Genomic DNA, 13,372 nt, shown 5'->3' with positions numbered 1-13,372 from the left:
TACAGTTCCCAGGCAGAAGACCTGTCCAGGTAACTAAATGTGTGTAGCTTATTTGGGGGTGTAATGGGAAGGTGAGGTTTCCCCACCCCTGAAGAATGGGCTGCTAGGTTAACCAAGATAAATGTTAGTTTTAAATTGCTTTCAATGGTGTGACTTCTAAACTGCCGTGATTTTTGGATAGATTTTCTGCTAGTGTTACTCATCATTATTTTCATCTATCTATTGTTGGCTTTCAGCATTTTGCTGCTTATTCACTTTTTACCACTTAGAATAATGACATTTGCTCACATGAGGCTTCTTTCTCTCTGATATACTAGTTTGTTAAGTGCAAGGAAGTTGTTTCCATGCAGGCAAGAGAAAATTCAGATGTGCAGCTGTTGTTCTTCGACTTTGTGATGTATTTTCTTGTTTGGTTTTAAGTAGCTTTATGGTTTTGACTGTGTATGTTCATTATTTCTGTGTGCCATATCAGAAATACAGTACTACCTATTAAATAGGGAGAAAGAGAGGAGATGTGCAGGCCATCACGTCTGCTGTCCTATCTAATTTCAGCCTTAGACTGGTTTGCAATGCAAATATAAACCTGTGCGGGTGAGAATGTCCATTTGATCACTTGCCCACGCTTAGATGCCAACAAGAGGAAAGAGAGAGCCTCAAGGGCACCTTTTAACTTTTTATGTAAAAATGTCACAAGGCATTCCCAAACCTTGATTGAGAATAAGAAATGATGCTCTGCTAGCTTCTTAGGCAAGTGGAGATTTTTATTTTTATTTTTTGTCCTGGCTTCCTTCATGGGTGTAGCCAGGATTTTTGTTAAGGGGGCGCAGGACTAGGTGGGGGGGGCAGGACTTTTATGGGGGGGGTCAGAACTGATGTGATTGGTCAGTTAGTTAAGTATTTCTGTTGTTCTACTTGATGCAGGGTGGGCAGCTGCTGCCTCCACCCCACCTTGGATAGGCCCATAGCCTCCTTAAAAATATTTGCAGCCTCACATTCCCAAATCTTTGTCTTGTTGGGTAAACCCACAGATCTGTCACTTACCTTTGTAACTTGCCTTTTGGACTAATGTCCTGAGCCAGAATGTCATACGCACTCAGATGCACCTATGGAGCTCCCATACATTCTGGGCTCACTCTTGAATGACTAGTTGAAAAAATGCACTCAATAATCTTGAATCTGTGAGGCAGGTTCTTGCCATTGGCCACTGTGAGAACAGGACTAGATGGGTTGTTGGCATGGTCCAGTGGGGCTGTCTGCATGTTCTATCTTCTTTAAAAATCTCAGCTTTTCTTTCGAAACAGAGCAATGTTAAATCTGAGTGTGTTGTGGCAGCTTTTTACAAAGGCTCAGGAATTTGAGGGGTCTCAGTAAAGTTTCTAATGAAGCACATACACCTGCCTTCCTGATTTCCTCCTATTGATCCTCCACATATTCTTGCTTTTGTGTACATCTCTGAGGCTTATTCCATTCAAGCCAGCCCTAACACAGAGTTGGAATAGATTAGGATATAGTAAATTCTGAAAAATAACCTTATAGTTTATTTAGTGGTTTTATTGGCCACTCTTCAGTTAACAATAAACTAATAACTTCAAAATTGCAATAAAGCATAGCAAAACAATGTAGTGTAAAATTGGGCAACAGATATTGGTTATAATATAGTTATGGAAGCATGGGAATAATTATGGAATACAGATGCAGTCATACCTCGGGTTGCGAACATGATCCGTGCGGGAGGCATGTTCGCAACCCGCAGCGTTCACAGCCTGAAGCGCCATGTCTGTGCATGTGTGTGATGTGATTCGGTGCTTCTGCACATGCGTGTGATGTCATCCTGCGCTCATGCGCCGAAACCCAGAAGTAACCCATTTGGCGCGGTCCACAACCTGAAAACGCACAACCCGCAGCGTTCATAACCCGAGGTATGACTGTATAAAATTTACAGCATGCTATGGTTTAAGAGAAAACTGTATAAAAATGTTATATAGATGGTATCTAACACCAAGTAAACTAGCAAAAATGTATAAATAAAAAATGAATAAGTGTTCGAAATGTAAAGAGAAAGAAGATACTTTCTATCATATGTGGTGGTCTTGCACTAAGGTTAAAGCTTACTGGGAAATGATATATAATGAATTGAAAACAATGTTTATAATAACATCCGTTAAAAAAAAACCCCAGAAGTTTCCTACTGGGAATTATAGGGGTAGAACTACCGAAACAGTATAGAAATTTATTCATGTATACAACTATAGTGGCAAGAATGTTATTTGCACAAAAATGGAAAGAAGAAGTCCCGACGAAAGAAGATTTGATACAAAAACTCATGGACTATACAGAAATGGTGAAACTTACCAGAAAAATAAGAAATAAAGAAGACAAACTTTTTATAAAAAATGGAAATGGTTTATTGAATATGTACAAATAAATTGTGAAACAGATATGGACACTGGCAGGATTATTGTAATAACCTGCAGTTTCATAAGAGTAAATAATTAAAGTAGATGAATAAAAGAATAAGTTAAGTTAATTTAGAATATGCAGCAAATGATAAATATAAATTTAAGGAACCACAGAAAGAGGAAGAAGGAAGTCGAGTTTTGAAATGTTAAAATGACTGTAAAGTTATTGAAATGTATATTACTGAAAACCACATATTTTTTTTAATGTAGTGTAAAATGCCCATGTAAAACCTCTTCACACATTTTTAAAAGACCAGAGGAAGAAAAAAAAAGTGCTCACATGGTGCCAAAAAGAAAATGAGAATGGTGCCAGGCATACTTTTTGGGAGAAAAAATTCCAGAGATGGGGTGCCTTTACAAAACAACAACAACAATCTTTATTACGGTCCAGAGACCCAACAAAACATTACAAATCAATACAGAGTTCATACAGCCTACCTCCAGGTTAATCAAGCACTTTGTTTGGAATATAGGGCTCGTTTGTTCTTGCAACCACCAATAAAAACTTTGGCTTATCCTCAGATCGTATAAATCTTTCGCCTTTACAAAAAAGGCCCTGTCTCCTGTCTTTGTTTCAGCAGGTGGTTCTGCTGAGAATACAAAATGTGTTTGGTACACATGTTGATTTCTGCAACTGTGCTTAACTTGCATAATGTATTTTACACCATAGAGTTCTTATACGTATCTTCCACACGGAAGCTATTTCCTGTGATAGTTTTAAGACTCTTCTATTTCAGATTACCAAAATCGGATCATCTATTTAAGAAAATTATCTACAGCGAGTATGAAGCAGATTTCAAAAAGGAAAAACCAAGAAATGCTCTATCAGGTAAACACGGCATGATTTTCAGATATTGCTGGTGAAATTTTCACAGCATGGTGTAATCTCTCTGCTGTCACAAATCCAAATTAACAACATTTTAAGCCACTACAAGTTTATTTACCCATTTAGGTCACAATCCAATGGATGTTCCTGAGGTTAGAGGATAAAGCGGATTTCCCTCCTCGGCCTGCAGTAAGGCAGGTCTGCAGACAGAGGCGGGACATCCTATTTGCAGAGAAACCACTACTATCCTTGCCACTCAGCCACTGGTACTCTGGTGGTGGGGTGGGTCAAGGGAGGTTTAGAAGCCAAAGTCCTCTTATTCCCTAGACATGGCCTCAAAACAGCGTGGGTGGGGAGAGTACATCTGCCCTGGAGTTGGCACACTGATCAGGGACAAATGAGGAGGTTAAAAAATAAAATAAAAGAGTAGCCCCAAAATGAATAACACAAAACCTAGAGAAACACCCTCCCACCTGGCCAACGTGAACCCAGTAGGGCTTTGTTTTTGCTGCCTCTCCTCTTCCTTCCTATGGGTCTACCCTATCCTCTTTGAGTGCCTGACTCAGCGGCTTCTTATTTAGCTGGATGGAGAGAAGGGCGGGGGGGGGGCACATTATAGAAACGTCTGACTTTTGCCTGGCTGGAATGCAGCCCAGTGTTCAAGGCATGAGTCACATCTGCTATGACCCTGCCCACCTTTTGCCCCTGGCCACACCTAATACTGTCATATGGCCCCTGGAAGCTTGTCCATGAGGAATGTGGCCCTCAGCCTGAAAATACTCCACATTCTTTTTCTAAGTTTTAGAGGTAGAGGTAGGTGGATCCTGCTGCTCTTTCATATCCCTGGCCACCTGCTTGCAAAAGGCAGGTGAACAGGTAGCAACAGCAGTGAGAAGGAGCATGGCCAGGAGACGATCAGTAGTCATTTTTTCCAAATTACTCTGTTCTTCTCCTTGCACTGATAATTAGATAGTTTCCATTGTCCCATTAATGACCCCAGATACCAAAAATGCACTTGTCCAGAACAGCTAACTAGAAAGTGACTAATCATTTCAGTAACTAGTGTTGTATCGCTGACTCAAAATATACAAAGGATGCCTAGCAGTTGTTCCTTTCAATGTTATTTTGCACGTTGCCACAAAGACTGAGTTGTGGCTTCCTTCTTTCACTTCCACATTGTTCCAGAATTTCCTGCATGACACACAAAGTCTTCTATAAATTTTAATGATAAATAAGTACAGTGGTACCTCGGGTTACAGACGCTTCAGGTTACAGACTTCGCTTACCCAGAAATAGTACCTCGGGTTAAGAACTTTGCTTCAGGATGAGAACAGAAATCGTGTGGTGGCGGCGCGGCAGCAGCAGGAGGCCCCATTAGCTAAAGTGGTACCTCAGGTTAAGAACAGTTTCAGGTTAAGAATGGACCTCCAGAATGAATTAAGTTCTTAACCCGAGGTACCACTGTCTAGCAGAGTGGCTGGGTATTTGCTTCACCCCACTGAAACATATAGGAAAAAAGAATGAGTTTACAAGGTGGGTTTTGCATATCATTTCCCACGGAAACTACAGATTCATACAGTGCTGTTTCAGTGGGAGAAAGGGTCTTGCAAAACATGCCACCCTCTTGCATGCCAGTTTGCCTTCTCTTCCTAGCGGTTGGCCTGATATGATAAAACAGAACCAATGCCAACAGGTCATTATTGTAGTTTCTAACAATAAATAAGACAGTGTACACCCACCCATTTGCTCTGCACATGTATGCTCCCACTGCTGGTGTGGGAAGCGGTGTACAAACAGCATTAGTCAGAATCAATCTTGGGAGCCAGTGTGGTGTAGTGGTTAAGAGCGGTAGCCACTCATTTGAAAAGGGGTAGACCTGCAGCTAAACCACTAAAGCCTAAACCTCTGAGAGCCAGTGTGGTGTAGTGGTTAAGAGCGAGACTCGTAATCTGGTGAACCAGGTTCGCGTCTCCGCTCCTCCACATGCAGCTGCTGGGTGACCTTGGGCCAGTCACACTTCTCTGAAGTCTCTCAGCCTCACTCACTTCACAGAGTGTTTGTTGTGGGGGAGGAAGGGAAAGGAGAATGTTAGCCGCTTTGAGACTCCTTACAGGGAGTGAAAGGCGGGATATCAAATCCAAACTCTTCTTCTTCTTCTTCTGTATCTATTCTGTCATTTCTTATGAAATACTGTGTTTTGATGCTCCTCGCCCCCCAGTCTCAATCTAAATTGAGAAAAATAACAACCCAGCTGTGTGTCAAGTCAGTAACGTATACGGAGCCCGAATACAAAGTTTCTTACCACGCTGACGGAGTGGTCTAATATTGTTAGTTGCTTGTACCTCTGTTTTGTATGCAATTTTCCTTGTTTTTAAGTGACTAGGTTTTTCGGGCATTCCTTCAATGTGTTGGTAGGGTGGGGTGGGGAGAATTGCACTGGAAGGCTCAGCTCCCTGCTTGGGCATATTACGGTAATTAGAACATGAACTCTTCAGATCACTCACCATAATAACATGTGATTACATATAATCATTTTTCAATGTCTTTATTTATTCATACTTTGATTAATTTCCTATTCATTAAATGTCTCCCAATATCTTCCTTCATCTACCTGCAAAACAATTCAAGATTAAGCACAATTGTCACGCCTAGCCGATTCTCTTTTCATGCATACAGCGGTCACCATGGATTCTACCGGTTTATTCTTTTAAGTGTTCCAGAACGAGTATCTGCTACATAAGCAGCAAATACCTGTTCTATACCAGAGCTTTCCAAACTGTGTCGCGACACGTTAGTGTGTCAGCTGCAATGTGTAAGTGTGTCACACGAAGGAATTAGTTTAACCTCCGGTTTGATAGTAAAACTGAATTACTGAGTCACGAAATGATGCAAAACTGAATTATTGTGTCGTGAAATGATTCATGTCTAAAAAGCGTGTCACCAACATGGACCGTTTGGAAAGCTCAGTTCTATACAGTGATACCTCAGGTTACAGATGCTTCAGGTTGCAGATGCTTCAGGTTACAGACTCCACTAACCCAGAAATAGTACCTCAGGTTAAGAACTTTGCTTCAGGATGAGAACAAAAATTGCGCAGCGTTGGCAGTGGGAGGCCCCATTAGCTAAAGTGGTACCTCAGGTTAAGAACAGTTTCAGGTTAAGAACGGACCTCCAGAACGAATTAAGTTCTTTACCCGAGGTACCACTGTAAAGCAAAATTTAGGCACAGGCTTTTTAAGTTTAGCTAGGCCACAGGCTCAAAAGAAAATGGAATCATCAAAACCATGCCCTCCAACTTTTACTTACCAAAATCTGGAGCCCCTCCACCATGCTGTGGCTGCATGCCCACCACCTCCCTTGCCTGCCCAGGCTACCTCGGCCCTCTGCCACCACTGCCATACCTCCACCTGCCCTGCTCACCCTCCCTGCCCTCTCGCTCTGCTCACCCTCCCCACCTGTGCCGCTCAAAAATGACCCTAAAAGAGAGCAAAAACAGCAGAAATAGCGTCTAGCAATTCCACAAGCTTTTGCAAGCACAATCCTAGGAGCCCTTGCACTGACTGTTGAGGCCTGTGGAGAGTTGGAATTTGAGCAAGGAGGTTTGGAGGGAGCAATTGTGGTGGAGTTTGGTGGATTTTTGTTTTTGTTTTTAAGGGTTTTCCAATGGTTTCCAGAGGTTTAGATGGTGTTTGCAGGCTTTTTCAATGGTGTTCCCAACAGTGAAACGCCCATTGTTCTAGGTGCATTTCTGCGACAGTGAATTTCATTAGCGTGAGCAGTTTCTGAGCTCTGGGCACAGTACTGCACCTAAGATTTCAGATTGAAACAGCAGAGGGGAAGGAAAGGAGGACCTTTTTCTGCCTCTCCACTTGCAGCCTTTCTCTGAAGACTAGAGAAGAGACCCTCTTAAGAATATTAGTGGGCTGGACAGGGGAAGGACCAGACCATGTGAAAAATGAACATAATATTTTATGTGCGGTTCATTCATTTTTCAGCTTTGTATTCTTTTTATTAAAAAATCTGCACCTAGACTTTTCATTTTTGCACCCATAACCTAGGTTTAAGGTGCCATTTAGCTCCTAGCTTTCATATCTCAGTTTCTAACACTGGTTCCCAATACAGTGGTACCTCGGGTTACATACGCTTCAGGTTACAGACTCCGCTAACCCAGAAATAGTGCCTCAGGTTAGGAACTTTGCTTCAGGATGAGAACAGAAATTGTGCTCCGACAGCGCGGCGGCAACAGGAGGCCCCATTAGCTAAAGTGGTGCTTCAGGTTAAGAAAAGTTTCAGGTTAAGTACAGACCTCTGGAACGAATTAAGTACTTAACCCGAGGTACCACTGTATAAGCAATTTCAATTAAATGTGCGGTGCCTTGGAATGAAACCCCCAGGAAGATGGGGAGTTGCCTGTATAAGCATAGCTATCATCTTCTTCTTACATCACAAACGAGCATAAAACTCAATTGCTGTTCTGAATTTATTGGAGGAAGGTTGGTGTGTGTTAACAAATGATAACATTCCTGCCCTAAGGAATGATGGTGCATTCTAATAGCCACTTGTGTGTGCAAGTTTGTCTCTCAGTCACAACACAAGTCTCTTTTCCCATGTTGTGTATTTTAGGGATTTCTCTTTCTCTCTTTAAAAAATATTATCATTTTGGTAGGGCTTCTGGGGCCAACACTACGTGCTGAAGTGGGAGATACACTTGTCATTCATTTTAAGAACCTGGCTAATAAACCACTGAGTATTCACCCACAAGGCATAGCGTACAGCAAACATTCAGAAGGTAAGTGCTGGTAATGTGACTGTGTTGTCAGATATCCCGGTGACGATCCTTTCATATTCCTGGCTTCGTCGGCCATCAGGACCAGCCAACCAGAGCTCCCATTAGTGGAAATATGACTGTAATGGAAAACGTAAAAGACACACCAGTCAGGAAACTAGACCAGAACGTTATTATTTCTTTTAAACAAGAGCAAATCCATAACAAGAAGCTTCAGCCTGTTCACTCAGATATAATGAAGTCAAATGCCACCTAGTGACTAAACTATATAACAACATCAGAAAAGCTAAGGTCTGCCTCAGATTTTGATCAGATCCCCAGCTCTTAGAAGGAAAAGTAAAAGTGGATATACTTTAACCTGGCTTAGGGGTAAACTGCAAGTGCAAGAAATATCAACATTTTAAACAATGAGATATATTTTGTTGGGCTTCATGCAGCTTTTCCTGATGAGGAATGTTAGATTTGTGCCCTCCTGTATTTTGTACTAGGCATCAGCCAGTGACGGACACAAGTTGTTGTTTGAATTGCAAGGGATAATGATACCAAATTGGTGTACCTGACCCCCAGAAATATATTGTCATGCCTTTAATATTTAAATAGTGGCATATTAAATAGAACTAATTCTTCTAGAATGAGCTGAGAAGGCATATCCATATGCCATCTGCACGAGTAAATGGAAATATGTTCTTCCAAGTAATTTCTGTAAAAGAGCCCTCGATATACAATTGTAGAGGAGAATGGTAAACTGAAACGAATTGGCAAGTTTCAGTTTGCACAGCAATAGCAAATAGTGCCAGGCCCATCCAGAGCTTGTCCCCAAATGACTGGGAAGCACGGGGTGTTCTCGGTATGACAGCCTCTGGCACCCCTCCCCTTCCAGCTGGCTTAGCCCTCCAAGGCCCAGGGCAAGTGTACCCAGCTGCACCTCCCCTGCCCCCACCGTGTGTGCAGGGGCCTATGTAGGGCTATCTGGGAATAAGTACCTGTTCTCCTGTACCGTATGTGCATGTACAATCCTCAGGCTGTATAAGAAAGCTGGATAGATTGGAGGAACCTGTGACACTCCACATTTTATTGGACTGCAACTCCCATCACTCCCAGCTTGCATGGCCCATGGGCAGGGAGTGATGGAAATTACAGTTTAACAGCATCTGAAAAGACACAGGTTCTCCATGCCTGGTATAAAGAGGACATTAGACTCGGCGTGTATATGGATAGGTGGGTGCATGTACATTTATTTATTCATTGCTTCATAAGGGCACTGTTGGTATGATTATGTATGAATAATACATGGCAAATCCTTGCTTCCCTGCCACTGAAGGTTCCTCATATTCCGACAAGACATTGCCTATCGAAAAACTGGATGATGCTGTGCCTCCTGGAAAAAGTTATAAATACGTGTGGAAGGCCTCTGCAGGAACTGGACCACGGGAGGCTGATCCTCCTTGCCTCACCTATGCCTACTACTCACATAAAAACATGGTGCAAGACTTCAATTCTGGCCTTATCGGTGCCTTGCTGATATGTAAAAACGGTAATAAAACATTTAGGTTGAAGAAACCAGCAAGTGTTTCTTGGGGATTATCTGTAATGTCCCTTCTTCCCACACATGCATTCCTGTTTATCATCTGCCTCAGCTCCTTGGCCTCTGACAAACTAGGCCCTTTTGACAGGAATAATTTCTCTTCTAGCAGGCCCAACTCTTCAAGACTCAGCCCTGTCCCCTCATACTTTGGTCTGGCTAAGGTGTCCTCAGCCCCATAGAGTTGGTGCCTATGCTGGGAGAGAAACCCTAGAGAGCTGCTGTCAATCACTGTCAACAGTAATGAACTTGATGGGCAGCTTCCTAGGGGTCATAGAATCATAGAATCATAGAGTTGGAAGAGACCACAAGGGCCATCGAGTCCAACCCCCTGCCAAGCAGAGGTCCTTCATTGTCTATGTCTTATTTGATAAAACACTTTGTCCCCCCCCTCACGCCCCGATGTCTGTGACAGCCTCTTCTTCTTCTAGGAAGCCTGCATGAAAATGGAACACAGAAATTTTTTGACAGGGAATATGTGCTGACGTTTGCTGTGTTTGATGAAAGCAAAAGCTGGCAAAAAGGATCTTCCCTCATGTACACCATTAATGGCTACGCTAATGGAACACTGCCAGGTACTGTATATCCTGTTAACCTAGATGGATTTGCTTGGCTGACTGCCATTATGGTACAGTGATTTTGAAACAAAAGTTTCCAACTGCTGCTCTTTTGTGTTTCAGATGTACAAGCCTGTGCTTACCATAACATTAGTTGGCATTTGATAGGGATGAGTTCTGCACCTGAGATCTTCTCGGTCCATTTCAATGGGCAAACGTTGGAGCAAAACCACTATAAAATGTCAACGATCAACCTTGTCGCAGGAGCATCAGCAACAGCAAAGATGTCTGTGAGCAAGACAGGAAAGTGGCTCATATCGTCCCTTGTTGAAAAGCATCTGCAAGGCAAGGAGATATTTCTTCAGCAGGCATTGGTGCAACTGCAGCCTTCATTACCTTCTCTCATATAGCAGTTGTACAAAACATGCAAAATCATCTTAACTATGGCAGCACTTGTGGTGATGGGGGTGGGGTGGGGGCTAGGAAAACAATCTGGCATAAGTTAGAACTGCGGTTTGCATACATTGACTACAGAATAACAAGACACCTGCAACTACAACTGTATTTTGTTAGCGGGGGGTAGTGGCAGTGTGCTCAAAGCATGAAGTGTCCTTTGTCCACAATTGGCTCACCACTGAAATACAAGGTGAGTCCTTTAAAAGAGGCCCTGTGGATACAGGGTACACATGTTCCATAGGGCCTCTTTTAAAAGACTCACCCTGTACATGCAGTGATTTTCAGTGGCCACTGCCATCTGTCCAGATAGTCATGTGATTCGCTTTAAACCTTTGGATGTGTTGTTAGTTAAGCTGACCCTTCATACTAACTAACTAACTAACTAACTAACTAACTAACTAACTAACTAACTAAGAAGACAGTACAAATGTCTTTTGTTTCATTGGTTAAGTACAAATGCCTATGGATAAGTCTAAACCTTTATCAGTTTAGTCACTAGATTAATAAAGCAAAGTTTTACTAGATTAGCCAGTGGGAGCTGCTTTTGACTCATGAGGAAACATTTAGGTTGGTGAAGCTGTGAGCCAAGAGCAACTTCTTTATTTGTTGCGACCAATTTGGTTCTGATGTGTCTGTAATAGGAAATGAAAAAATAAAATAAAATATTAAGAGACTTCTTTTTTCTTTTAACAATAAGTGGTAGTTTTTGTTTCTTAAAGTTATCTTCTGCTGTCTTCAGTGTCTCGACAATGCATTTACATTGAGATTATCATAATATGCTCATTTATGTACATTTAGTTGATTAAAACCTATATTAAGCCAGTGAAAATGCTTTGTTTAGTTATCTTAGTTGTTACTAACTATGCAGAACTATCACTTGTAAAGACATACCGCAAAATAATTTTTGCACTTGTACAGCTATTACTAGGAAGAAGCTGCATGGATTTATTTAGCATCCTGGAGAAAACCCAAGCCTGTCCCTATGAAGACGTTGTTTAATTTTGTTAAAAGTATGGCATTGTGAATCATGAGCATAAGTCAGGTCTCCAAAAGGCTCTGTCACACTCCAAAACAAACAAGGCAGTATTGAATTGTGCCGTTCCTTGAATGGAAAGAGTCTTCCCATTTGCAGAAGAGGTTTTGATCTAGTGGAGTCCTCTGCTAAAGGAAGAAGAGGGGAGGCAATGTCCACAGATTCCCCCCTTCCCATGCAACCTCCCATGCCACCTCCCACACTGTTCTGGGAAATCCCCCAACCTGTTCTGGGGAAGGTGGGGCCCCAGAAGGGAGGAGGAATTGATGAAAATCTCACCCTGCCTTCTGTTAGTGCAGGGTAACCAGTGTATCATATACCCATGGGTGCAAGGGCACAAATGGATTCCACATACTGCTGTGTGTTTCAAGATGCATTAACATGGCTTTGTTATTTATACCTTAAGAGAGTAATGAATGGCTCATAGATTCTTTTTGTTGGCTAAAGTGGTGGAGATTTTGATCGCGGCAGGAGACAAATGTACATCTTTCAGAGGTCTCTAGTAAAATACATACCGTATTTTTCGCTCTATAAGACGCACCAGACCACAAGACGCACCTAGTTTTTGGAGGAGGAAAACAAGGGGAAAAAATATTCTGAAAGAAGCCAGAACAGCAAGAGGGATCGCTGCGCAGTGAAAGCAGCAATCCCTCTTGCTGTTCTGGCTTCTGGGATAGCTGCGCAGCCTGCATTCGCTCCATAAGACGCACACACATTTCCCCTTATTTTTTAGGAGGGAAAAAGTGAGTCTTATAGAGCAAAAAATACGGTATATAATAAAATCTTGAACTTCCACCTGGTTTGGCTGAAGAGAAACAAGAAGATCCCTTGGGCATGCACGTTCTTTTACAACTAACAGTCATGATCTGTCTTTTCAGCTGGAATGCATGGTTACCTCAACATAGAAGACTGTGGAAATCCAGACACTTTAACGAGACAATTATCCTATAAAGAAATGCGGATGATTAAGGACTGGGACTTTTACATCGCTGCTGAAGAAGTAATCTGGGATTATGCCCCGGAAATTCCTGACAGTGTTGATAGGTAACATGATAGAATATGTTGGTTGAGGGGTGTGTATAGACTGGATAAGGTTCTCAATTCTTAGGCTCCACCCACACTAAACATTTAAAATAGTCTCACACCACTTTAAACAATCCTGGCTTCTCTCAAAGAATACTCTGAATTGATCCCCTGAAATTAAGGAACATGACCAAGGCTGCATTCACATGACAATTTATTCTGTTCTCCTTATGTTTCACTGACTGTTAATTGCTGCATTGTGCCTGAGCTTTCACAGGATATAAAAGCCATTTCCAGAAATATAGCAGAATATACAGCAAGTTCAGCACTCATTTTGGTGTTATTTGCAAAAAGATTTCTTTCTGGAAGTAATACCGAAATGGTGCTAACCATATATCCAGAGGTGGTTTTTATGTTATTTGAAAGCTCAAATATAATGTGAAAATAGCAGTTTGGTAACACGTGCAGAAGAACCCTTTCATTACTCTATTTATTCCTGCCTTTTTACTGGGGTTTCATTGGGTTGCTACAATGCATATAATCATTTGTGTTAATGTAGATTTTTCTAAATAAACATTTCCACCAACATAGATGTACTCTCAAAAGAAATAGATGCCTATCTCCCCAATTACAGATCTTCTTTCTTTTCT

At 41.9% G+C, this 13,372-nt stretch overlaps 1 protein-coding gene and 1 long non-coding RNA gene across 3 annotated transcripts in view; one reads left to right on the top strand and one right to left on the bottom strand.

The window, feature by feature from the left end:
* Positions 1 to 1,012: 1,012 nt before the first annotated feature.
* On the bottom strand, positions 1,013 to 7,188 carry LOC310705920. Of its 2 annotated transcripts, none has more exons than XR_014525526.1 (4): positions 5,588 to 7,188; positions 2,898 to 3,049; positions 1,395 to 1,479; positions 1,013 to 1,289 (listed from the first exon to the last, which is right to left on the bottom strand). It is a non-coding gene; the product is annotated as an uncharacterized lncRNA (long non-coding RNA). The 2 variants fall into 2 exon arrangements; XR_014525527.1 differs by having other exon boundaries at positions 5,790 to 7,188.
* A 1,988-nt stretch (positions 7,189 to 9,176) lies between these two features.
* F5 (coagulation factor V) overlaps positions 9,177 to 13,372 on the top strand; it is a 30,888-nt gene continuing 26,692 nt past the window's right edge. Inside the window, exons 1-5 of the mRNA XM_083500857.1 lie at positions 9,177 to 9,289; positions 9,393 to 9,605; positions 10,085 to 10,228; positions 10,334 to 10,555; positions 12,578 to 12,743. Coding sequence (XP_083356983.1) covers positions 9,244 to 9,289; positions 9,393 to 9,605; positions 10,085 to 10,228; positions 10,334 to 10,555; positions 12,578 to 12,743 — 791 coding nt within the window. The 5' untranslated portion in view covers positions 9,177 to 9,243. The remainder of the gene's footprint in view (positions 9,290 to 9,392; positions 9,606 to 10,084; positions 10,229 to 10,333; positions 10,556 to 12,577; positions 12,744 to 13,372) is intronic.

This window comes from Podarcis liolepis, assembly GCF_965112155.1.
Source record: "Podarcis liolepis genome assembly, chromosome: 4".
NCBI lineage: Eukaryota > Metazoa > Chordata > Lepidosauria > Squamata > Lacertidae > Podarcis > Podarcis liolepis.
The sequence above is the reverse complement of the archived record's forward strand: the minus strand, read 5'-3'. Positions and strand labels throughout refer to the sequence as shown.